This window comes from Falco biarmicus, chromosome Z (assembly GCF_023638135.1).
Source record: "Falco biarmicus isolate bFalBia1 chromosome Z, bFalBia1.pri, whole genome shotgun sequence".
NCBI classification, from domain to species: Eukaryota; Metazoa; Chordata; class Aves; order Falconiformes; family Falconidae; genus Falco; species Falco biarmicus.
In genome coordinates, this window is record NC_079311.1 from 67,589,550 (window position 1) to 67,615,330 (window position 25,781).

Genomic DNA, 25,781 nt, shown 5'->3' on the forward strand with positions numbered 1-25,781 from the left:
GGACAACAAACCGAGTAAAACCATCTTGCAGCAGTATGTACACTGGAAAATTTTGGCAAACTCAAAAAATACTAGCAGGAAAAAAAAATAAAATCAGAGTGCTTCCATCCTGGAAAATAAAATAGGATAGAGAAATTTAAGCTGAAGATTAAAATAAGATTAAGGTTTATAGAGTCCTCACATACCTGGACCTCTTGCAAAAATAAAAATAAAAATTTTAAATATTTAACATATTACAATCAATAATACTGTAAGGATATTTTAAAGACCTGCAAACAACACAGGAGTGCAGTAGGGCAACACAGAACAGTGCACCTGATCAAAATGTGCTGAAAGCTAAGTAATATTAGGAAGGATATCCAAGCTATAAGGCCTTTAGAAGTATTTTATGCTGATATTGCAGAAGATTACCTCTCTCTGTTGTGATCTTAGAAAACATACAAAGCAAACAGCGTAAAAGGCAGCAATTGGTGTGCTGGTGACAGTTACTCAGGGAGGGGAGCAGGACTGGGAGCATTGGCTTGGCCTCCCACAAAAGCTTGTTTTCAAAATGGGGGCAAATAGTATCATCCTCTACAATCAGAAAACTCCTTCACTAGAGGAAATTGATACCACTGCGTGTTGGCATGTGCAAGCCTGTGCTGCTGCCCTCAGATAGCTGGAATCAAGCCAGCAGCAAAGAACAAACTGTGTCTTTCACTCAGTGTGGGGCTCAGCAAATAGAACCTCCTGAAAGCTGGACTTTTTAGCCACATCAATGCAACACCATGGATTTGGGTTCAAGCCTGGACTGTACCTGGCTGGTCGCAAGGGAAGACTAAGCATGCATCTAGTTGCAAAGACATACCTACAAAAACGCTGTTTGTGAAATCATGGCTTAAACACATGCAAGTGGATTCTTTGCAAATGGGAGAATCTTCACATTTTATTTTTTGCTTCATTTGCAATAATGTCACTGCAGAATTATACAGTCTTAATTTATGAAAAAGAGATTTAGTCACAGACTAAGACTAAGAGTGGAAGAAAATATGATGACATGGTACAATTACTGTCTGTCAGCTCAGGGGCCACAGCGCTCTGGCCTTATTGCAGAAGGCCAAGTAGGCGGTGGTAGGAGTTCCTGCAGCACTCAGTTCTGGCTGGCAAAGTATCAGTGCATTTCAAATAAAGTTGTACATTAAAAAAAAAAGTTTCAACTTCTGAAACTTTTTTGGTACTGCTTAAATCAAGCCTTTTATTTTTCGGGGCTACAAAAAAACCTTTGTATAGTTTTGCCTTCAGCATTTTTTCTTCAATCTTTAACTTCTTAAGAGCAAAAGACTGACTTTCTGGAATGAGACCAAATAATTTTTAAAAAAGGACTTCTTATTAGAAGTAGATAAATATCCCCAAAAGACCAAGAAATAGAAATTTGTAAGTAGCTCCAGATTCAGTAGCCACATGCTTTTCAAAACCAATTAAATGCTTTGAACAACCCATTACATAAAGCTTCCTTTGCTGGTTTTGTACTAAATAATTTGTACTGGAAAATAGCTTCATAATGCACTGTCAAGCCTGAAAATATACTGAATCAATGTTAATGTGTTCCTAAATGAGTAACACAATGCAATAGGCAAAACTTTTGGAAATACAGTGGCAGAGACCAGGAATATGTGCCTCACTCGGTTGACAGTCATCAGAATAAAACTATTTTGTTCAAAGTTTGGAAGGTCAGCACAGTTCTTAGCACTTTGCAGTTTCTCACAGAAGGGAGAAAAAGCCTCAGAATTATGCAGTCACATACAGAAAACTTTGTGAGGTCAGCTACTAGACTTGTACAGATGTACAAAGGCTTAGCAGATTTAGCAGCCTGATGGAAGTTAAACAACTAGGAAATGTTTCAGCTTGTCTGCAGTGATGTCCAATCCATCTTTGGGATGTAGTTCTTCTGTCAACACTTAACTCCATTCAGGTCCCTACAATCTTTATGTTCCTCTCTAAGGCCATCCTCTTGGCTATAAAAGACCATTTCCTCCTGAATATCCCACTATAACTTGTTTCCTACCATCCAGCTTTATCTCTAAGTCCCCAAGACCCTTTATCACTTGACCTTTTTTTTTTTTTTGAGATAGAAGATATTTGTAGTCATCTACAATTAACTCAGATTTCACAGCAAAAGCAATTAAAATGAATGTGTATGTTATTTTCTGAAATAAACCCCAGAAGCTTAAAAAGGAGCAAGACATTAATTTCATGTGAAAAGTGAATAAAGAAGGATTCTTTAACCTAAAGATAAATGTGTTCTTCACAATACTCTCCAAAACTGCTCGTGGACCTCTAGGTTTTCCTCTGCACAAGATTCCTCTATGTTGATAGGTAAAGAGTGTTTCTTTCTACTTGCTTAGTTACACTGAATCCCAGTTTTGCAGGCTGATGTCTTGCTGCTGTAAGCTTTCCACAGCATAGCCTTATCAAAACCAGCATGGTAGGTCTGGTACAGCTACAGTTGCGGAAAAGACACATTAAAATCCCCAGCAATCTCCAAAGTCACTTCTGTAGAGATTTTTCATTTGACTTCACACTGTTAACTGGACTGCTTTTCCTACACTAACTAGTATACTTCACATATTTCCAATTAATGTTGCTGCTCTTAGGCTAAACGAAAGGCCAAGTAGATCCAGTCAGAATCTTACAGTTTCTTTTAAACAAGTATGACCCTTACTGAGTATCTGAAGTGCTACCATTTTTATGATGTGAAATAATTCCTGAATTATTCTAAGTATTCTTTTCCTAAGAAACTAAATTCTGTAACACTTGCTTAATGGGAGGAAGGAAACCCAATCCTTTTTCATTCTTAAGCAAGTAGCTCCCAGGCCTTTTCTAGCTTACGTAATCACATAAATAGCTTCACTTAAAGCAATAGTTCCTTCAACATTGTGCCTATGATTCAATCCAAAAATACAGCTGGATTGTGCGTCAGGTAGCACAACTGGTTAAGGTCAACTTATCTCTATGTGGTTTAAAAAAATGGTATGACCTATCCATACATAGTGCCACTCTACTATAGTTAATGATCAGTTAAACACATCTTTGAACCAGAGATGTATTTTACAATATCAGCATTGAAGCTTATGATAAAAACGAGAAAGCTAGTAGAAATACATGAGAAATTTCAAGGCAGAGATGTTAGTCTAATATGTGTTCAACAGTAAGTGTCATGCTTATTCACCAAAGGAGGTTTATTTTGAGATGATGGAGACTGGTAACTTGTCATTATGCAACATGCCCTACATCTTTTGTAATTTCAGTATACTAATAATGATTAAAGAAAAAGAAAGCACTGAATACTCATCACACTGGCAAATCCTGGGAGTTGGAGTAAATTGCTACTTGTCAGTGTTCAGATTTTAATTGAAAATGCTATTGTCTACATATTTTTAAGTTTCTTTTTAATCCATGCTTTGTACTTGTGTTTTCTCTTGCCAGCTAGCAAGCTATCTTTGAAAAACAAAATATTCTGTCAACAAAACCAGAGTAAAATGCCAAACACTGCAGACAAAACAGTGTACTTCTGAGGGTGGATATATTGCCACAATACTGTTATTTACACATTAAGAAGTCTATTTTCCTTTAAGAGAACATGAACCACTGCGTGGTTCTCTCTATCTCGTAAGTTTAGACTTCATCAGTCTACTCCATCAAATTTTAAATCACCCATCTATAAAATGCCCTGGGACAGAAATTCCTGTTGAACATTCTGGGAAATACGATGATCAGAGAACTGATGCAAAAAAAGATGCCTAGCTGAAAGCTCATGTTACTATCTCCCTACTAGGACAAAGGACATATTTCTTTTTTTCTCCTTCCTGACTTGGTATCATTATTCATTCATTTTTCCCCTAATTGTTTTCAGGGTTCATAGGGCAATTTTTCTCAAAGGTCAGCAGTCTTTAGGCAAATAGCTGAGTAGAAATGCTTTGGTGGCAATCCAGGCTTTCTGAAAAGCAGCAACTTTTCCAATTTTTTTATTTCATAATGGCTACAAACTCCTGTCTTTCAATGCCTTATGCTGAGCAGAATCATTGGCTCACTCTCAACTGAATCACTCAAGGCTTCAGGATGAGAAGAAATCTACCAAAAGGAAGTGCAAATATCCTGATATGACCCTCTCACACCCAGCTAGCCAGAGACCACAGAACTTAATCCAAGACAGTTTTTATAAAGTACAGCAAAAATATAGGCATTCAACATGCATGCTAGAAGCCAGCAGTTCTTATTTTATGTCTATAAAACACATTAATATCAATTCAGCTGTGATCCAAGAAACTGTAATTAAGTGCTGCGAAAGCGTAAAGATGGAAGCCTGCAAACATCTGTCTCTTCCTTTGGTCCCATTCAACTCTGTTATGCAGTGATGGGGGAGGGGGACACACAACTAAAAGCGGGCAGAGCTTGACCAGGCAAAAATCCAGGAGCCAGGTGGAGATGGACACACTTCAGAATTAAATCTCATACATGTATATTAAAACAACACAAAACAAAGTATCAACTTGCAAACTATACTGAAATTGTATAGATTTCCTATTATTTCTGATAATACAGCATCTATGATAATCTTCATTGGAACAGAACAGGACATTAATTTTCTTCATCTGAGCCATCTTCCAGTAGAGTAAGAGGGAGTCACTACGTTGCTCTAGCTTAGTCACAGCTACATAAAAAAAAAGAATTTTGTCTTTCCCTGTTTACAACATGTACTCCTGTACTTCAACAGGAACTTGAAAACTCTTAAACTGCTTCTTATCACGAAGACTTACATTATATTTCAGACAAACTTGTCATATAAAGCTACAGGTTCCATTACAATGTAAATCAAAAGGATATTTACAAAACTGAATTTAAAAGGTGCAGGGAGATGCTACAACAGTCTAAGATGGAAAACACTTCTACAAATATAAGTATCCGAGTAAAGTTTAAACTATTTTTGTTTGTAATTAAATAATCATAGTTGCAGTTTTCTAAGAGCAGAAATGGAGAGCAAGGGATGAAGCCTACTGTTGCTAAAAGCAAATTTTGAAAGGTTTAAAAATGCTTGATATTGAGCTTAAAGTGAAAAAAATGAACCATCATCCAAACAATTCCTTTCTCCTATTGTACTTGTTAATTCTTTGCAACAAATCAACTGTATTTTCAATAATATTGCTCAAGATGATGTTTTTTTAAACTTTCTTCTATCACTAACAAGAAAAATTACCTCAGTGAGAAGATACTTGATAAGAGATTGCTACAGGCAGTAATGGAAAGTCAGTCATATTTGTTGAAATACTAGAATTCCACCATGAATTGTCCCCAGATGCTAGTGCTCTTGCACTGCGAGGTCAGATGGAATTGCTTCTTCATCCCCAACTGCAAAGCAGCAAAATGCTCACAGGAAAAGCCAGCTCTGTCCTGCAAGAGCACGCAGGAGCAGGCACTGCCTGTTTGCACAGGCCAGCTCTATCTGCTCGCTAAACTCAGTAAGCTCACTGCTCACAAAGCTCACGGCTCACCAGCATAAGTAAAGCACAGCATCAGCTCCCTACCACAACATACAGAGCTTTTCTGATTTGAAACTTGTGTGCTCACTGTTAAGAGAGAATATAATCCTCAGCCAGCATGTGTCCTTGTCTTTACCTGTGAATGAACTGTGATAAAACTTTTCTTGCACTGGACAGTTTATAGTATATGGCTCCATGATGGCAGGTATTTTACTTTACCTGAGAAATCCAAGCAGACGAGAACATGGGACTGCAAATGACCACAGTGGTCACTGAATCCAACCTTGCGTGAACATCAACAGTCATAAAACAGCTGTCTAATCTAGAAAAGTCTACAAATAACACCACTACATACACATCACAAAAAAAACGTGCACCTGGAGAAAACCTGAACATCAGCAATACAAAGGTTTGTTGATATGGACAAAAACCCCCACCAGAACAATTGCTATTGCACCAGGCAGTTCACAGGCTGCTGCATATTTATTTATTTTACTTAGCAGCTTTACCCATCTAAAGACAATCACAAGGACTTCCATGGGCTTGGGGCTTGCTGTTTTTTATGTTAGTAGCTATTTTCCAGTCTACCTGTGCTGTAAATGTGTTTTACAGGCAACAAATAAAATCAGACTTTCTGTAAATGAACGTGTTCACCTGAGATAATCAGAAAAATCAACAAAACCAAAATGCCAATTTCACACCAATATTGCTCAGCTGAAACGAAAACAAAAGATACCCCTCTAGTGTATGTTAGAAACTTACTTGCTGAAATAATCCTGTGAGACATGTTTGAAGTGGAATATGATCAACATTGGTGCCTCTACCATTGTTACTTCACAATGCAGTTTGAGAAATAATTTTAAAAATTGCAGTAAAACTTTACGGGCATTTAATATTCTTCTTTTATGTGGTATATTTTTATAGCCAAGATACTTTTTTGCAATTAAAAAGTTACTAAATTCTCCTAAAGGCAGTATATCACCATGCATTATCAATATTGAATAGCATCATACTGAAAACTTCAGCATACTAACATGCATCATCAACTGTATCTACTAATTTTTACAGACTGAGACACTCAAGTACCAGCAACAGCATGAGCACCTCTTTTGCTGTACCGTTGGTGTAGGGATTTTTACTGAAAGCACTACAGAATTAATCCCAGGTCTTTTTACTGCAAATGTTCTTTTTTACTGGTCAATAAACAATTCAGGGAAATTTGGAACTAGCTGTGAAGAGATTGTAAGAGGAAGGTTTTGTTTCCCCCCCAAAAATTAAAGCTGGACTCCAGAGGTCGAAAAACATCCTGTTTTTTAGATGCAGTTTAAGATAGAGCTTTCTACATGAATTACTGGCACTAATAACTTATATTTCCCACCCACAGAACAAGAAGTACACCTGTGATTTTAAGATATCTGTCTGGCCCAGGCCTGTTCAGAGAGTATTCTGGTGTTACCACGAGTTCTGTAAGGAAACTCTTTCAAACATCTGCATCAACTTCACAAAACCACCATGGAAGCTTAACAGTGAGGAGATTTTATTTCCTTGTGCAGGTGCCACTTTTCCAGGCTAAATGGAAGTTTGCAAAGCTGTGGTCCGCTTCAGTGTTACTTCAGAGTGACTCAAGCCTCCTGAAGTCAACAGAGGCTGCTAGCATTAAAAAAGAACCTCCTAAAAAGGCACCTTGTGCCACCACCTTATTTTCCACAATACTCCTTTTGCAAATACGTGCTACTTTATCATAAACTTGACACCAGCTTTTTGCAAGTAGCACCTCAACTACAGTTTCAGCAGCAGGGCATGACAATGGATCACTGCCAGCTTTCCAGCCCAGCTACTGGGCAGCACAGCAGTGCTGATGCTGGGCTTTTCATTCTTCTTTGGTCTATAGCTGTTTGGATACCACAGTTGCCCTTGTCTGACACAGACTTTTCTAAGCTGTGCTGATATACACAGAGGACCAACTCACAGCATCTTGCTACAGAATCGCTGAAGAAAACATGTTGTCTGAAGAAAACACATTTAATGATGAATTACTTGAGTCTGATACCTGTTTACAAATAAAACACTTACAAATTATTTTTAATAGATCTTTAAAGCTGCTGGAGGACATAAAATTGGCAGAGATCAAAAGGAAAGTACTCATTAAACCCGTGTCAGGTACTTAATCTGGGCCTCTTTGCATCCTCGGCTCAGATGGCTAATCCGTGTCTGACAGGAGGTCAGTATTGTGGTGCAATCTGATGTGTCTGTTGCAATGTGGTGTGAACATATGCACTAAGAATTGGACTGATATAACCCTGGCTGGTGACAAAGCCAAAACACAGTGCTGCATTAGCTACTAAGAAGAAAATTATCCCAGCTGAAACCAGGACAAGGAGGCAACACAATGCTCCATTAAATTAACAGCAAGTGCCCTGCTTCTGTATTCAGAGCACTGAGTACAGGATTGCTGAACTGATTCCTATCTAGTGCTGGAAACTACATTATATTTTTCAGGGTAAACAAATCCTGTATAAAAGTGACCTTTTGCTCTGATTTTTCTGTCTGGAAGACTGCTCAGACTTCTCATTTTTCCAGTAGTGGGAACCTTCTGCTCTCCAACATTTGTATCTTGCCAGTTCTGACGTCAAAACAAAAAGTGCTTAAGGTAGGGTACAAAACAGTTTTAAAAACAGAACAAAAAAATGTTATAGAAGCAAAAGTGAAAACTTCAATTTCAAAATTCTACTGCCTAAAGCCCTAAATATTTTTCAGGGACAATTTCGATACTACCCCCTGAAAATAAAAAGACTAACCTTTTTAGGCTAGAAAGGCAAGTCTTCAAAATTAGGAGAGGTTAGACTCAGTTGTCAGCATTAATTGTCAATATTATTTTGTTCTTTCTGAACACTTAATAAGACTTTTGACTCGTAAGAAAAACACTCAGGGCCATGCAAGTTGACGTGGATACAACATAGGCAGACGGCTTGGAATTGCTTAAGCAGATATAAATCTGTTGTTTACCAAGATCACAGTGCCTGACTGTGTATTAATAAACTTTTAATAACTGATATCTGATGCTTTTAAGTCTTAAAAACTTGCACTTTGACTGACTTACTACTCTGGTTATCTTAAAAAACAATGCTTTAGTTGAAACAACCTGAAAAACTGTTAAAAAACCCAACAAACCTTTTACCACTTTTTTCTTGTTTTCCCTTGATGTTTCTTCTCACTCAGTGTCTCCTCAAAAGCTCTGGAAGATTTATTTCAGTCATCCTCTGTAGTTTTCTGGGGTTTTTTTATGGCTGACTAGAATTTTTTTCCTTTGCTTATCACACCAGTTGCCAACGCAACACACAGAAGTGTTTGTTGCTACATGCTACTTTTGAAAAAGATGGTGACTTTCAGACAAGTATGAAAGGAAAAGAAAGTTTTTCACAAGCCTCAGGTACAGCAATGACTCTGCATGTCACAGTTTTGTAGCAGGCTTGTCAGAAATCCATAGTAACAGGATTAGCAAGGTGTCAGAATCTCAATTTCAATTCTCAGCCTCTGGCTCAAGGCTCCTCTCCCTTGGACGCAGGTTTCATCACATCAGCTGGCATCTCTACCCTCAGCTGAGGATGAGCTGTTAGGACTGAGTAAAGGTATTTCAAACATCTACTGAGGCTCTCTTTTGGGAAGAAGTAGCATGCCCAATACAGCATCTCAAGTTTTCCACTGAATCACAGCTTTTCATCTCTACTCATGGCTCTGGAACTTGGAGGAGGTCCTTCATGAGGCAGCTGCTCCTGTTCTGCCTCTCACCACTGCTGTGGTGGTGAGCTCCTAGGTACAACCTCCCAGTGAGGGCAGCCACAGCCCCAGGAGGCACAGCTGTCCTGGCAGACAGCTGATGTTCTCCCAGCACCATATCTGAAGAGAGTCCATTTCAGCTTCTCTTAGCCACCCTATCAAAGAAAGGCAATTTCCACTCAGGAGAGGAATACATTATATAGGACAAACCAGTTCTTTTTACCTAAGGGAGTGGAAATGATCTTATAGCAACTATTCAGTCAAGATAAATGCAACTAGTTCATTTCTCTCACACCTGAACTAAAATACCTATACCAGTATTAAACACTTGAAGTCACCAGGCTGAACAGCAGGCAGGCCAAAGAAAGACAATTCTCTTCAGCAAACCCTGCTGCAGCTTTCAGAGTTTCAGAAACCATTAAAGGAGTCGTTCATAAGCACTCAACAACTGTCAGACATCCTAAATGCAGCACTTGTCACCAAGCTGCTCCTACCAGGAACAAACCTTGAGACCTGCTGATAACTGTAAAGCCTGCATCCGGAGTCATTCCTCCAGCTACCAAAGCAATCACAAGATATAAGCCAAGTTAGCTTTTTTGTTTTGTTTTGTTTTTTACATAAAGATACCACATTCTTTGAGGATACTGCATCCTTATACACACACTTATCTCTCTTCACATTTGTTTTGTGTTTCATTTCTTCTTCTGAAATCTGTCAGTAAAAATTCAGCTGAAACATTTTTTCTAAGTAAAGTAAATGTCTAAATCTTTGTATTGAGGCTGCATGGGAAATAAACTGCCTGCTTTCAAAAGTAGACTTGCATGGCTGCCACCAAGTCCAAAACCTTTTTGAAACATGGAGCCTCACTCAGGGCTTTTTCCTGAAATGTGAAGACTACAGCTGGAATGTGTTAGGTTGGCACGGTCCCAACTTTCAATCACCTTTCTGTCCCATTTGGAGCAGAAAACTGACAATTGTCTCCCACATCTTAAGGGATACCTGTGTCAGTTATGCTTAGCTACCTCAGCCAAAATATAAAAATATTTATTTGCTCATACAATGTGGAACTGCACTTACCAAAGACACAGAAAAAGGAGTGTCTTTAACGTAATGTTAACAATGAAACAGAAAACGGTCTTAAACTTTGTATCTTCTCTCCCAAATGGCTCCTTAAACCCCTAGACTTTTTCTTCACTATTCTAATCTTGGCTTTGATTAGAAATTCCATTCTGGACCAGAGAAAACACTTCGCATCAAGTCTGGTATGTACATTCCTAAAAAGGAGGACTGCTTTCAACTAATTAACATTCCCTAATGGAACAGCTATTTTGTCAGAGAATTAATGATCAGCTCTAATATGACTTCTAAGTAATTATTAGAGCAGCATGACAGTAATCACATTAGCTGTGAACACAGCATTTCCCAAAAAGACAGCAATAATTTAGAGATTGATAAAGTAAAATCTGACAAGGGCTGGCAGGGCTCAAAAGCTGCTGCTTCGTGTTGCATTTCCCAGAAGATACTGACTTGGAAGCAAGTGCTGCTCTGGTATCAGCTCCCCCTCTGTTTCTTGTACAGCTCTCAAGTGGGACAAGAGGAAGAATTATTTTCAGAGAACAGAATAAACAAGATGATGTCAGAGACCTTTTCCTCACACTCTATTTTAGGCTAAGACACCTTAGGAGACTTTTTTTTTTTTTTTTTTTTCACTGAAAAGCTATACTGCATTTCGAAAACAGCCGAGTTCAGAAGTTCACAGAGAATATGCACTACAGTTTGGTTGTTAGACCAGCGAAGTTTATTTCCTTTATATTCTGTACCATGCAAGCAGTTACCCTCAAATCAAAGTCAATATCCTACTAGAGTCAAGCATAAAAAAATGTGGCAGGCCTAAACATCACACTTACTAAGCAAGTCTTTGGGCAACTGTCACAGAAACAGCTCCACAGCCTATGTTTACGCTTTCCACAACAGAAAAAGCCCAGGCACGACGCATCAGAGCCTGAATTAAGTATTGTAACAATAATAAAAAGACCCAAATGGTTAGGTATTTCCTTAACTCTAAATCAGCAGAATATCAAGTTTTCAAAATGCTATTTTCCTATATGAAATCTGAATACAACAGTCTCTTAAAGCAAGCTGTGGCTGTTGTAGGAGAACCACAGATACTGCAAAATCTACTGCAATGCCATGTCTCTCTTCTCTTCCCACCACCTGCTAAAGCAAATGAAAACCTGAGAAAACTGAAGTTCAAACAGTATCAGAACTGTATAACTCACTTTGTAAAAAGTTGTAGGTCTATATTGAACTGAGAAGGGAATGCCTCCCGAAGACGTATCTTTCCCCAAATTAACACAGCTTGAAGAAACTTTGTCATCAACATGAACCACTTCAGTTACATTCTTAAAATGCAGAGGTAGATGTAATTCTAAAACTTTTTTTTTTTTTTTAAGGGAACAGATAAAGGCAACTGGTACAGCAGAGAACAAGAAAAACAAGGACACCAAGTTTGAAGTTTTGCTTCATTCCTTAATGACAAAAAAATTATGTGTCTTTCAGGAATTCGTTTTAGGGTATAAACACAGACTCCTAACTGTAGACCTTCTAATTGCAGCTTCACATTTTAAAAATTGCTTTCTTAGATCTTTTGTAGAAGCAACAGACCACAGACTGCACAAATGTGGCTGCAGATAAAACAGCAGCATAAACACTCTGAGAACATGTTTTTTCCTGCAAAGCTAGACATCTATGAAACAGGCTTGTTTTATTTAAAGACAGTTAAGACATATGAAAATCTGAGAATCAAGTGAATGGACTGGGTGACTAAAAGAGATCACATGCACATGATTACATCTTTTATCCCCACTTTGCTTTTATGAAACCGAGCTCGTTTTCTGGATGGTTAATGCAGCTTCGAGAAAGAAATTAAAGAGAGGCTCAAGCTATATAAATCAGTCAAATTAGAAGGTAGCTATACTGTACCTTCAGAGAAAAAGGCAAACCCAAAGTCAGCAGCTCAGAAGTTAAACGAAGAAATTTTCAGCGGGCATGTAAGATAGCTTTATTATTCAGGACTACTTAACCTTTGAAAGAACAGTAGCAAATGAAAGGACATTTACAGGGCTTTAAAAACATCAGGCTAGTTACATCACAAATTAAGCTGACAAGCAATGGGCTCTTGTTACACTGGTGGTCAGGGAGTGGTCAAAAGATCATTTACCAGCATTTTACTCATACAGTGTACAAGGGTGAAGACAGGAGGGACTTGAGGAATTCCCTAGGTTAAACACAATTAAATGCTTTACAGTTTTACCAGAAGATTTATCTTTTATTTTGCTTTATAACTAGTAGTATTATTTTGGTCTCTTGCTGGTGGTGACCTCATGTTCTGCACCCAACTTTATTACATAAACATGAATATAGTAACAACTGGATTTAAATGCCAAAGATGACAAAATTAACGCTGAGGCCTGCTCCAAGTATTAGTTTGCAAGAGGTTTAATGACCTAAATTAATGAATTTATTTGAAACTTTGAAGAGCACAGCAGGGTTCAGGATCAAGATGATTTCATGGAACTTTTTAAAGTTTTCTTCCTACCAAATGTAACAAACATTAGCAAGTCTTACCATGTGTATTCATTTATTTTGAAAACTGAAAAATTGTAAGACAAACTACTAATTCACAGAATTATGTCAGAACATAATCAAACTAAACTAAGACAGTGAACACTTCATGGTGCAAGAGAACTATTTTCATATTGTGGACAGTCTTTAGTTCATATATGTTTAGTTGCAAAGAAAAGGTGCAAAAAATATTTTCCCATGGCTCCAGCACATTTGATCGAATCAAAGTCATTTGATCTGCAGACAACATGCATCTTCTGTGCCTATACACAGACATTAAGGCCTGCATTAAACAAGCATCTTTGTCAATATGGCCTTTTCAAGTATTCAAAATGACTTTAAATGTAAAAGATACTAGCAACCCTGGAACTCTGCCAGGTCAAGCATCTGCAGCTACTGAACACAGCTTACTTTCAATACCAAGCCCTTAAGCTGTTTCCTGAAACAGGATGCATTTGTCTACATAGTGATTGTGTATTTATTTTACTACAAAAATGCCTACCAAACAAAACAAAACTAAAAAATCCCACCCTTCCATACTTTGGGCAACTAGATGTGTATTTCCTTCAGAGACTTTATGCAATAACTTTCTTTCACAGACTTAACGCCAAGATAGCAACAGCTACAAAAAGAAAAATACTCATAAAGTCAGTGAAGAATTTTAAATGTAAATAATTTAAGAATCATTATGAATGTACTTTCTTAGCAGATGTTTGCGCTCATTGTTATACCTCAAAAACCCCCAAAAAACCAACAAAGCAGCAAAAAAGAAAAAGCAGCAAAGTGGCTGCTTCTTTTCCTTGGTGATAACTACCACAAGCACTAAACACAGACTTGCTGAATTGCCATTATAATCTTACAGTACACAGCAAAACCTCTTCCTAATTTCTTGTTTAAAATGGAATAACTGGAATCCATCTGGTCTAATAAAATGTCAAACCATTCCACAACAGCAGAACAGTTTGATTTGTCTGTCTCACAGTTTGCTGAGAATTAAACTAAGAATTTCTGGGTGTACTACAATTTTGAATGCATGTATCATCTGTGTGCAATTGCGGCAAATTGGCATTGCTTAAAAGACGGGAAATACTAATATACCAGCTTATTTTAAAGGAATTAACTCTGTTTAGACATTATGAGCTTGTTTAAAGCCACAATTTTCTGCATTTAAGTAATATTTATTGAAGGTTAGATTGTTCTACTCCATATATAGCAGAAATCAAGGTGCTTTCTAACTGGCAAAGTGTACAATCAGCTTAAGCAGATTTTTGAAAGAAAAAAAAATTTTAATCTAACCAGTCCTAACTGCTGAAGCAATTTTACCTAAGCACTATGACTTGTGCCACTCAACACCAAGATAAAAATGTGAACTTCAAGTAAGTTTATCTGTGCAAGCTGACTCTATAAACTGTCTTAATGTACTTGCTTGCCTTCAGTGAGAGAAGAATCAGTGCTCAACTCCAACTCTAATGTAAGTTCTGTTCATGCGTTCCTTTGAGTGGATGATGGGAAAAGGGGAGATGGCTTTTAACTCAAAAGAACTTCTCTATCAAGGAATTTAAACTGATGTTTCAGCTAGCTAGCTAGTATCAAATTCACAGGTGTGGCATCCATCAACATACAGGCCTACCATCAAAAATGCTTTTCCTAGAATTATTCTACTCCAGGGGTCCTCAAACTACGGCCTGCAGGCCATATACGGCCCCCCATATTTACAGACACCTCCCCCCTCCCCGCTGGGGGTTGGGGGGAACCAAGCAGCCGCAGATGACTGTCTGCCACTTCATCCGCGTGCCAGCCCCCTGGTTAAAAAGTTTGAGGACCCCTATTCTACTCGGACTATAAGCTTTGGTGTTTTTATTTTTAATCTTCCATTGTTATGTCCTTTTCCATATTTCAGAAGTCTTCCCTGGCTTTCTTAAAATAAATTTATTTTTGGCAAGTGTCTCCTGTTCCCCTGCTCTCACTGCACTTAAAAAAAATCCTTATTTACACACACAACCTACACCATCAAACACCGGTTTAATCTGAACAATCCCCTTGCAGGTACGTCAGAATCTGAAAGCAGTTTCTGCTTCCTCAGCCTAAGATTTATTGTCCAGCAAAGAAACAAAAGTCATAGTGGCTCTCAATACTTTCAGCAGTTCAAATAACTAAAAAGTAATTCTGATTTTTACCACTGTCATTACCCTATGCCCAAGTTAAGATTTATAAATTTGTAATCTTTACTTCTGTTTATATATGTTTTTAATAAGGTATACAAATAGAAAAATACTGTATTATAAACTTAACTTAAACTACTCCTTGTCAAAAGATTCCTCATGGGAACTAGGCTCTTGATTTTGTAAGCCTTTTCATACCTCAGAATTCAGTGCTAAATAATCCCAATTCAAATTTATCAGAACACAGTCAATGACAAGATACATCATACCTTGGTAGCCCTCAGACCACCTCCCAAGCATTCAAAGAGGTAACTGAAGTGGGTGCATGGAGCTTCACAATTTTTCTTGCATCTACTATCATATTAGGGAGGAAATGGTTAATTTAAAGGGTCTGGTTTCTGAATGATTGCTTTAAGATTTTCACACAAATATTTAAGTGGTTAGACTCGTACACCACAAAAAGCCCTAAGAGATGATGTTGACCCCAGCCCTTTGCCACATCTTACGAAGTGGTGAATTCCTTAGAAGACCAAGCACAGTCTTGCATCAGAAAGTTCACATTTGTTTTGCAGTACTCTTTTCAAGCACCTGAACAGAAATAGACAGTCTGACATAATTTTCTCCTCCTAGTTTGTTTCCTTTTCATAGAAACACCTTCCAAAACACTAAGCTGCCCATCTGCCTTAACATGCAGAATAAGCAGCTTTAGGGAGTCAAATTAGTTCCTTGTACTGCTGGAAGTCCAGGATTTAACTTGCAAAAATAGTCAAGATTCAATCCACAGTATACCAATGATCCTTACAATAAAACAGATATCTATTAATGTGATGAGCAGAGCTATATACTTTATGAAATCCTATCTAAAACTTGATTACATGGCATGGCACATCTGCACATAGTATTAGGAAGGGAGGGCCTTTAATGTCATTTCAACATGTCTTGGAAAAGAAACTGTGGAATGAAGTCACTGTTATCAATCCTCTTCAGAGCTAGATTCATCTTCCTGGTCAGAAAGCTCAGCAACAGGAAAGCGCAGGATGGCTGCGATCCCTGTCAACTGGCCCAGCTGCTCTCCAGACACATGAAGGCTGGAGAAAATGCGTACTGTGCCCATGTTCTCCCGTACACTATCTACCAATTTAACATATCGAGCACGTGTTGCCACATCCTGGTGCCGGAAAAGCTCATCACTGATCAGCAAGGTATCGATGGCCATGGCTTCATTGGCCTTCTCCACATGTTTTAGGCCATAAAAAGCCCGGTCAGGCTCATGCTGCAGCATTTTATAGAAGTCATCTAAGGCTTTGACCTCACCAGCTGCCTTAGTGTCAGAGAGGCGACTGGTTACAGCTGGGTCACAGAGGGCTTCCTTCAATGCGTATTTATGTCCCGAGGAAGAGTGGACCTAGAGTAAAAAAAGTCAAAGATTTGGGTTTTTTAAATAAAAAGGACGAGTTTTTTGATTAGCCAATCACATCCAGCTTCCACTCTACATAATATTTACCTTGATAATCATTCAAGGAACTTACCTCTTTCTTGAAATCTACATAATTCTTTTCTTAAAGGATCCCTCCTACAACTCAAGGGCCTACACCAAATCCCTTAAACTGTATTTTAAGAAGTGCAGGAAAGCTGTTTCTCTTGTTAAACAACTGGGTTAAATATGCTCTTGCATACAGTCCCCAGGGTAAGGCCATGTGAAACTACTAAGAAAGTAAGACTTAAGCCTCTCCCTTTTAAAGCATTCAATAAGAGGAAGACCACTTAAGACAAGAGAGATATAGTACAAAAAGCATCAAGTCCTGCACAACTACTGCAAAGCTGTGAAGTACATTAAAACTTTCCACACTTACTATTACCTCTTCATTATAAAAGCAAAAGAAAGATTCTTGGTGAAACGTGTCTCCTGAATGTTGTGACCATTAAGCACTGGGCCATGCTTCCCACCCCCACGCCCCTCCCCCCCGCTACCCCTCAGCCTTTTGCAAACACAGATTACAGGCCTACTCCAGTTAAAAGAATGATACAATTGTCCTCCTGAAAATGACAATTTATTTTAGGCTCTAAGTTTGCCTATTTCAGTGAAAGGCAAAAACCCCCACCCATTCAATCAATCAATGAGATAACTAAAGAACAGGAAAAAATGTTATGGTCTGTGTAACCTTTAACTACGTAGGACAAAGCTAAAACCAAAATTAAATAATTTATACCACATGCAGGTACTTTAAAAAAAAAAGCTTTAGAAAGCTGTTATTAAAAATGGATGCTATGCAGTATGACATATTAACACTACAGTTAAAATATTTTCCAACTTGTATTTCACTCTTAATTGAAGATTAAATACGGCTTTATAGGGAGTTCGAAATACCTAATACTTTCTCTACTCCACATTAAGATATCCTACGCAGGAACTATGCCTGTATCTTGCCTAACTACCTCATAGTTTGGTAGGCATGAGAATAATTTCCTCATGACACTCAAACAGATAATTATTTTCTTTAATAAGCAACTTATTTCCCATCATCATTGTGATTATCTATTATCACAGGCAGCTCTTAAGCCTCTTTTTACCCTCTCTGAAGACTATTCAGCTGCTTACCTGTAGGAACTTGGACTTGTTTTCCAGCAAAAGCTTGTTGTCAGTCTTGACTGCCTGCTGGAACATGTAGTCACAAAACTGCTCCCGTACGAAGCCTGGGCTAGCCACCAGTACACACTTCACCACCTCAAAGTTGATATGCCGCTGGATGGCTTGCACCACCTGCTCGTAAAACCTTTCCAGGGCCCGGTCGTGCTGACTGCAGTTTCCCTTCCGCTTACGGGGGATGTTCACCTCCACCTTGGCACGGGTTAGCGTCATGCTTGGAGTGACCAGGCAGACATGGGCCAGCCCTTCCTGCATGACCACGGCTGCCACATCAGCGCTCCAGGCTGGGTCACAGGCCTGCTCGATGCGCTCCAGCACCACGCTGTCCCACTGCTTCTTTGCCAGCGTGAACTGCCGGTTGGGCTCCAGCTCGATGGTGTGGTAGGCTCCCATCTTGACGTACTCATTCTCTTGGATGTTAGTGCCCTTGACCCGCAGCTGGCAGGCTTGCGAGTCGAAGTCGATGGTCTCCACAGAGAGAGTGAGGGTGGTGCGGATGCGGTTGCTGCCCACGCTTCCTGTGGCCGTCTCGGTCTGCACCTTTCGGATGGTGGAGGCCCGCAGACTGTCACCCACCTGCAGCAGGTTGTAGGTGTGCCACATGTCCTCTGGCTCCTCAGGGATCAGCGTCACCTGTCCCGCATTGTCCTTCTCCAGGTCCTTCCTCACCAACCTCATCCTGGCAGTTACTTGCGCCGCCGGCTTCCCCTCAGCGACAGCGGCCAACGGCCAGCAGGCCGGTCCGGGAGTCAGCGGGCGGCGGGACCGGCGCGCTCCCGGCCGTACCTCGTGCCGCCACGCACCCACTTGCCCGCAACGTACCGCGCTGGCCCCTCGTCCCGGCCGCCGCGCATGCGTCGCGCCCGGCCGCCCCAGCGCGCATGCGCCCGGCCTATGCTGAGAGGCGCAGGAGGGACTCGAGCCGCCCGCGCGTTCTGCTCCGCGCCAGACGCGCGTGCGCACGGTTGCCCCACCCCCCCACCCCGTGCAGCCCCGGCGCATGCCACAGCTGGTACGTGAGGGACGGGGGGGGAGGGGGCGGAGCGGGGGCTGTATGCGGCGAGTGGGACAGGTAACCTGCCGCCTCCCCCCCGCCGGGAGGAGAGCGCCCCAGAGGGGAAGCCTTCCGAGGGGGCCTGGGGGCAGTCGCGATGCTCTCGTGTGCGGTGAGGGGGGAAGAGGATACTGGCGTGTAAACTGGCGTGTCCCCGCTACAGCCTCTGGGGAGTGGTGGTGTGGGGTGTCTGGGCCTGCGCTAGTGCGTCCCCTGTAGCTTTTTACAAGGACGATTCAAACTACCAAAGGCTTCTAACACAGTCCCTCACGCTTGAGAAAAGGAAAAAAAAAACCCAAACAAAAAACCAAAAAACAAAACCCAAGAAGAAACCAACAAAACCCAAACCTCAAAATAAGTAGTTGTGGGACGTTATGGTTGCAGATGGGGAGATGAGAAAGGTATGGCTAAGCAGCCGGTTTCTGGGTGTGGTGAAACGAACGCCCCGGTACCTCAGAGCGAGCCGGTACCTCGGGGCTGCTGGGGCGGGAAAGGGGCGGGACCGGCACCGCGCGACATGAAAGCCAGACCCAGGCAACTTCAGAAGCGGAACTGTCACTTTGACGTTGCTCTTTAACCGAACTTCAGCGTCAAAGTTTTTGGTTAAACTTTAAAGTTACAGTTCAGCCTAAAGTGAAACTTAACCTGCTTCCTGGATCTACTAATTACTCAGAATGAGGCAGTTCTGAGAAGCTTCAGAGGCAAATAAGCACATTTCATTTTGATGTTGATGGATGTAAGTAACGTGCCTTGCAAAAACACCGATTACCTCGATGATAGTTGCACAGAAAAGGGACCTGAACAATAACTACAGATTTCAATTGCAGCCTAGACAAACCTAACAAGCCAGAAATCATATGAAAAAGGTAACATCATTGTGCAAGTACTACAGCTTATTTTGAAACAATATATGACACCAAAACCTATTTCAGAATAAATGTTGCAGATTTAGAAAGAATGAGGAAAGGGAGAACAGAAAAAATGCTTGTATGAAGAATGATTCAGAACAAAAAAATAACTGAGAAAGCAGACAAACTAATGTGCCATGATAAGTGTATCAGGGCAACTGAAACAGATACAGTAAGCCTGGAATATCTACACATTCTGTCTAATAACAGAAAAGCAAGAGGTCATCCTCTTAGAGATGAGGAAGTGGCAAATTCAGAATTGTTAAAAGGAACTTTCTGGTTGCTTTTAGTTTTTTTTTTAAACAAACAAACACTGTGGATTATTGAATTTGCTGACCCTGAAAGGCTTTGGAGGCAAGGATTTAATGAGATAGAAGGTTACTGTGATGAAAAATCATTCCATCTCTCCTCCTACAATGTACATACACATTTCTCTCAAGTATCTAGCACTAGTCAGTTTTGTGACAGGATACTGAACTGAGATCTGGCCCAGTAATGTGTGTTCCTTGTTTCTAAGCTTGATACTGATGTAAAAACAACTTTATCAGATATTACATAATAAGATTTATTTATGAGACCTCAGACTCTCTTCCTGTGAGTACACATGCTTAACTCTGTTAGAATGAATAGTTTCACAGAAGGAAGCTGGACGACCCAAGGGAATATAACATAAGCACAAGTATAAATAACTGTTTGTTTAATTTGGACTTGTATATACTCATAATTTTCTATTACTGTTTTGTGGCTTAGGCAGAGAGTGTGCATTCAGCTTTTCTTTAGGGGTTCCTTTCACTTATCTATATAAATGTTGCGTGGTAAATTTATGGTTCATTCTCTTCTTTACGTTCTTAGCGATTATTAAATTGCAAAGGTTAACCTCAAGCTATTCTTTCAAGAAAAATTAGCTGTAGTCCATATTTACCTTCCATGTTAATATTTTTTTTTCTTTTGCTGCTGCATATATACAAACTTTACTCTGCTTGTTGGTTGCAGTCTTAATTTTTTCACAAGCAGCCTCACATCCCTGGAGATGTGATATATTTCAGATAAAATTTGCAAGTTAGCATCCAGTAGAAAATGATCATTCAGTTCATGTATCCAGGTGACTTTCTGCATTAGAAAAACCCAACCCAAAATGCCGCTCAACATACTAAATTCACAGTTCTCATCAAGACATTTTGAGATGCACTGGAGTCCTTTCCCAAACAAAAAGTCATTAGATTTTATAAAGTTATGAACAGCCATCCACAAGTATTTAGTGGCAGCTGTAAACTTCAATGATGTATCCACAATTAGCAAGACCATTGTCAACTTATGAAGGAAAACATTTACTTTGCCTACTCTGGTAAAAAGTAAAGTACTGGATATTGCTGTTTGTTTGAATATGTCAAAGAATGAGCAGTAGAAGAAAACCATAATTTCCAAAAATTTAAGAACCATATAACTCTATGTTTGTAAGACATCAGGGAGAGAAATGAATTTGGCCCCAGTTGAGCCAAAACAATTGGATACTTTTAACTCTTCCTCTTAACATGAAAGTTACATGGTCTATTGCAGTCTTGGTAAAATCTTAAGACCTTGTGTAGAACCTGGCAATCTTGCCATTTATTACTTTTTAAAAACAATTTTGCAGGCACTAATAATTGCAGCATTTTGGCATCCATTTTCAGACCTTCCAAAGCACAGTACAAGGCAACATAAAAATGGTGAAAGCACGCATTCACGGGGGTTTTGGAGCCATGCTCTTTTTGCAAGATTATGATTTTGAAAACATTTGAGACACACTGTCCTGCATCTTCAAGTCTTGATCAGCTGCTTTATGAAGATGGGTTGTGTTCAGATTTTAGGCAAGCAGAAGTCATTTTCATAGGAATGCTCCCTCACCCATATTATAGCCATTTTAGCTAGAATTCATGCAAACATGCTCCAGTCCTGAATAAGAAAAACTAGTGGGAAAGAATCTCAAATATAGGGGGAAGTCTGCCGAGAAATGTTGGACATTGCTTTTGCAAAACCAAAGGAAGATAAAAGATAAAGAGATGGAGAGGAAAACATGTTTTTTTTCATGCTTTCCCTTTATCCTGTGTCCTTCCTGCCTTTGCAGGTTCTGGACAGAGACCACTTCATTTTCTGCATACAGTTCTGTCTTTACTGGTATTTTCTGTTACAAAGATGAGTACTCTTTATCAATACCAACATGATCATCACCAACGAAGAGAGAATTCCAGGAAGGAAAAGGCTATGCAGAAAACTGTAAGTGAAGAAGCATTAACAAGTAATGGAACCCTTTGGATTGATTTCTTCCTTCCTTTTCTGTTGAAACATACGGCTGCAGAAAACTTAAGCAGATCCCTAGTCAAACCACTCTACACTGAGGCCGGGTGAAGTAAACCTCTGCCATCTCTGACAGGTGTTTATCCAACTTCATCGAAACTTTCAGTGAAGGAGATTATGCAGGGGTAGGGTTTTTTAGTAGCCGGTTTTAGCAATTCATTACCTGAAAAGTAAGAAAGTTCTCCTGAATAGTCCCTAAGTTTTTACGGAGGGAGTTACGTTGATTTTCTCTTGTCCTTTGCTGGACATGGAGAATCAACTATTCATCAATCTGTTTAAAAACCAACGTATGTGATACAGAAAGTAATGATTGCGTATTCTCACGAAAACAAAACAAAACCAAACAAAAACCCACCATTGACCTTTGGAAGAATATTCTCACTGATAATATTTTGGTAAATATTTGAAATGCTCAACACTTTGCCCTTAGTCTTCTGTCTTCTAGAGAAACAAGCCTAACTCATTCAGTCTTTCTTCATAGATAATTCTCCTCAGCCCTTGCCAAGCTTGTTGCTTCTCTGTGCACTTCTACCTGTTTTGTCTGCATCTGTCAGGTCTTCTTGTACTGGACTCTCAAAGGCCTCACCAATACCAAGTTGAATAAAAAAACTCCCAGAACTGTATAAATAAACAAATGTACACCTCTGTGCACCTCCTTTATTCCAGATTGGTTTTGTCTGCTAGTGCATGCCAGGTTGCCTGACCTTTTTTTTTTTTTTTTTTTTTTAAGAAAGAGGAACACAGAATTAAATTTTTTTTACTGTAATTCTGAAACTCCTTGTATTTATTTTTATAACATTTTGACTTGTTTATGTAGAATTACTTCTCTATCTAAGACAATTTGAATCCCATTCCTGGTATCTGTAATACCTTTTCTTATTTCTAAGCATTTCTATTCCATACCAACTTTGTAAATAAGAAAAAACCAAAACAGTAAACCAGCAAAAACTAGTAAGTCTCAGATCGGTCTGAATGGGACCCACCACTAAGATGTTTTCCTATCTGACAATAAACCTTTCTGTCATTACAGGTTAAGTATCTGTCAGCAGTACCAGTGGCAACTTCACAGCTCCAAAGGGAAGTTGTGGCACAGTAAATTGTTGCCACTTTACAAGACCTCCTTCTGTGAAAGAACACAAAGAAAATCATATTTTTGGGGAATATCACTGTGTAATAAAAGTAGTAACATCTATGAACAAGGGCTACATTTAGCATTAAGTCCTACATTCAGGTGTTCAAGTTTTCCTGTGTCCTCTTTCTAGCACAACAAGCAGAGTGAAGAGAGAAAACCCCTGGTCTCGCCTTTTCCCCACTTGCTGCTGCCAGCATTTTGAGGATTCTTATGAAATTGATTTCTTGCTCTGTACTGCCTCAGGTTCACTGCATGCTAGTTGCCAACACAAGAGCTGCTGGGGAGCTCAGTGTCCAGATTTGCTAACACATGAATCCCAGCGTTGCCTTAGCCTCTTTCCCACTTCGTAGATTCCCGATTTGAGCTCCAAAATGTTACTAAAGATTGACTAGCTAAAGAGACTGTCATTTTGTTACTGGCTGATTTGTTTCACTAAAGAAGCAAGTAAGTCCCTAACAATAAAAGAAACCCCAAAAGGAAATATTACATATTTCATCTCCGGATGAACTCATCTTTCTGAAGTTAGCTGGGTGCCGTTAACCACTTCCTCACTTCCACTTTTACCACTCAGAACATCTGAAAGCCAAACGGAGGAAAACAGAAAAGGTACCCTAATTTAAAATAAAAGTTGTTTTTCCCAAGCCAGATTAAATTACATTATTTCTTCTCACCTTCGTCTAGTTGCCCACTCCCTCGGGTTCTAAAACTGGTTTAGGGATTAAAGTTCCCACAGAGAAGCAAACCGAAGTCACTCACGGGCTCCAGCTGGAGGGCGGCTCCGGGCAGCACACTCCCGCCGCGGCTGGCGGGATCGGCGAGGGGGCACGCCGTCCCCCGGCCGCCAGCCCCAGCTGCTTCACCCCCTCCCGCGGGGAGCAGAGCTGCTTTCGGGACCTGGGTCTTCCTAGCACGATAGAAAGGGGGCTTTCCTCACCTGTCAGCATCCAGCAGGAGGCAGCCATGCCTGGGCTGCGGCGAGCCCGGGGCCGGGAGCCCGGGCGGCGGGCCGGGGCGGCGGGAACGGTGCTGCGCTGCGAGTGGCGTTCAGCGCTCTGCGCCGCGCGTCCGCCTCGCAGCGGAGTCAGGCATTTCCTGTTTGTTATTCGCTCTTTACGTTGTTTCTTCGCACCAAGAAGAATTTAGCTTCCTCCCCCCGCACACAACTTTCCTCCCGCCCACCCCCCCAAAGACCTCTGAGCTTTGGAGACCTCCCCGTAAAGCTATCCTAGCGCTAAAATGTACAAATAAAGCCAATTCTCCCCCAACAAGCCTCCGGCTGCAGCCGTTGGAGAGCACAGCAGACCTTAAAGGGACATTTATCCGCTCACTATTAATTACTAAATGCCTCCCACCAGCCAGCCCCCCTCCCAGTAGGGCAGGAGAGAGCTGGGCGTGCTCCACGGCCACCTCTCTCGCCCTTCTCAACAGGAGAAACACATCGTTGAAGTTGGGGGTGTGTTTGGCTGCTCACGTTTAATTTCTCTGACATCACCCCTTAAGAACGCGCTCTATGGCCGGTAATCTGCCTGCAGGAGGAAGCCAGCCACCCCCTGCCCATGCTCAGCGGCCCTGGGGACGCGGTCACTCTTGAGACAGTGGACGGTTCTCTTGAGTCTTTGCGTCTCCCTGTGCTTTGCTGCGTAGAGGAAATACCAGACGACTGCCTTAGCCCTCATCCACCGATATTTACATGGCATCCCTTCCCCCTCTTTCCCTGCCCCCTGAATGACTTCACTAATAAATAACTGAATAAACCGGAAAGGTAATAAATAATCAACCAGATTCAGGCTTGTGAGCAGGGATTTTCAGGGTTCATTAACACTCAGTAAAAGAGCAGCTTGCAGGACTTTTTGTGTTTACCAGAGTGATGCTCAGGTGGAGTGACAGCCCTCCAGCGGTGTGTGGGTTCTTGCACTGTACCTGGTGAAAACTCATTTTGTTATTCATAAAACAAGAGAACCCATGGTTCCTCAAGCAAGAAAAGGAGAAATAAAAATACTCTATAAGGATTTGGAGATCTTGGTGCTACTAGAAAAATCTCCTGTTTTTTCTTTGAATTGGAGCAAAAAATGTAGTGAGTAACTGGAAGTTACTGGAATTTTTGTAAGCTCTTCTGAGGCTAATGAATCATAGCTGTTAATCATCACTATAATAGTTAAATTAATCTTCCAACTTCTGTTTTAATTTTGTGAGAACAGTTTGTGTGCAGCTTTACTTGTAGGTCTGTGGAAATTTTAGAAAACAGTGCACAATTTCAAAGCTGGATTTAAGAGCAAAGGTCCTCATTCAGTAATGATTTATGCATATGCTTGCCTTTACACATTATGAAATATACTTAATTACCACAGTGGGACTACTCAAAATTGATGAAATTAAGCACATGTGTAACTTTTGCTGAATGAGGAACTGAGCTCTGTTCGTACCAGTTAAAAAGACTAGACACATTTTTCCAGTTAAAGGTTTTATGCATGAAATCAAGGGAAATAAAAATAGCATTCAAACTAAAAGAAGACCAGTTTGGAGAAAGCTGTAACTTCATTTTTTTGCAAGTGAAGGGTATTACTACTGCTAGTTTAATCCCAGTTTCAAAGACGGCAATAACTTGCAGTGTTGTCTTTTTGTAAACA

At 40.2% G+C, this 25,781-nt stretch overlaps 2 protein-coding genes across 2 annotated transcripts in view; both read right to left on the minus strand.

Moving 5' to 3' along the window:
* ITGA1 (integrin subunit alpha 1) overlaps nucleotides 1-24,306 on the minus strand; it is a 76,867-nt gene extending 52,561 nt beyond the window's left edge. Inside the window, exon 1 of the mRNA XM_056325824.1 lies at nucleotides 24,089-24,306. Within this exon, the coding sequence (XP_056181799.1) occupies nucleotides 24,089-24,116 (28 nt within the window). The 5' untranslated portion in view covers nucleotides 24,117-24,306. The remainder of the gene's footprint in view (nucleotides 1-24,088) is intronic.
* PELO (pelota mRNA surveillance and ribosome rescue factor) lies at nucleotides 12,330-18,686 on the minus strand. The gene is made up of 2 exons (XM_056325825.1): nucleotides 17,679-18,686; nucleotides 12,330-16,484 (listed from the first exon to the last, which is right to left on the minus strand). Exons 1-2 carry the CDS (start codon nucleotides 18,402-18,404, stop codon nucleotides 16,053-16,055), a joined length of 1,158 nt encoding a protein of 385 aa, XP_056181800.1. The 5' UTR covers nucleotides 18,405-18,686; the 3' UTR covers nucleotides 12,330-16,052.
* Nucleotides 24,307-25,781: the final 1,475 nt, after the last annotated feature.

What these genes read in the sequence shown, in the direction of transcription:
- PELO (XM_056325825.1), bottom strand. Translation starts at nt 18,404, where the DNA reads ATGAGGTTGGTGAGGAAGGACCTGGAGAAGGACAATGCGGGACAGGTG. An exon ending in ACAAGTCCAAGTTCCTACAG is followed by an intron (nt 16,485 to 17,678) that starts GTAAGCAGCTGA and finishes TTTTTACTCTAG; the next exon opens with GTCCACTCTTCCTCGGGACA.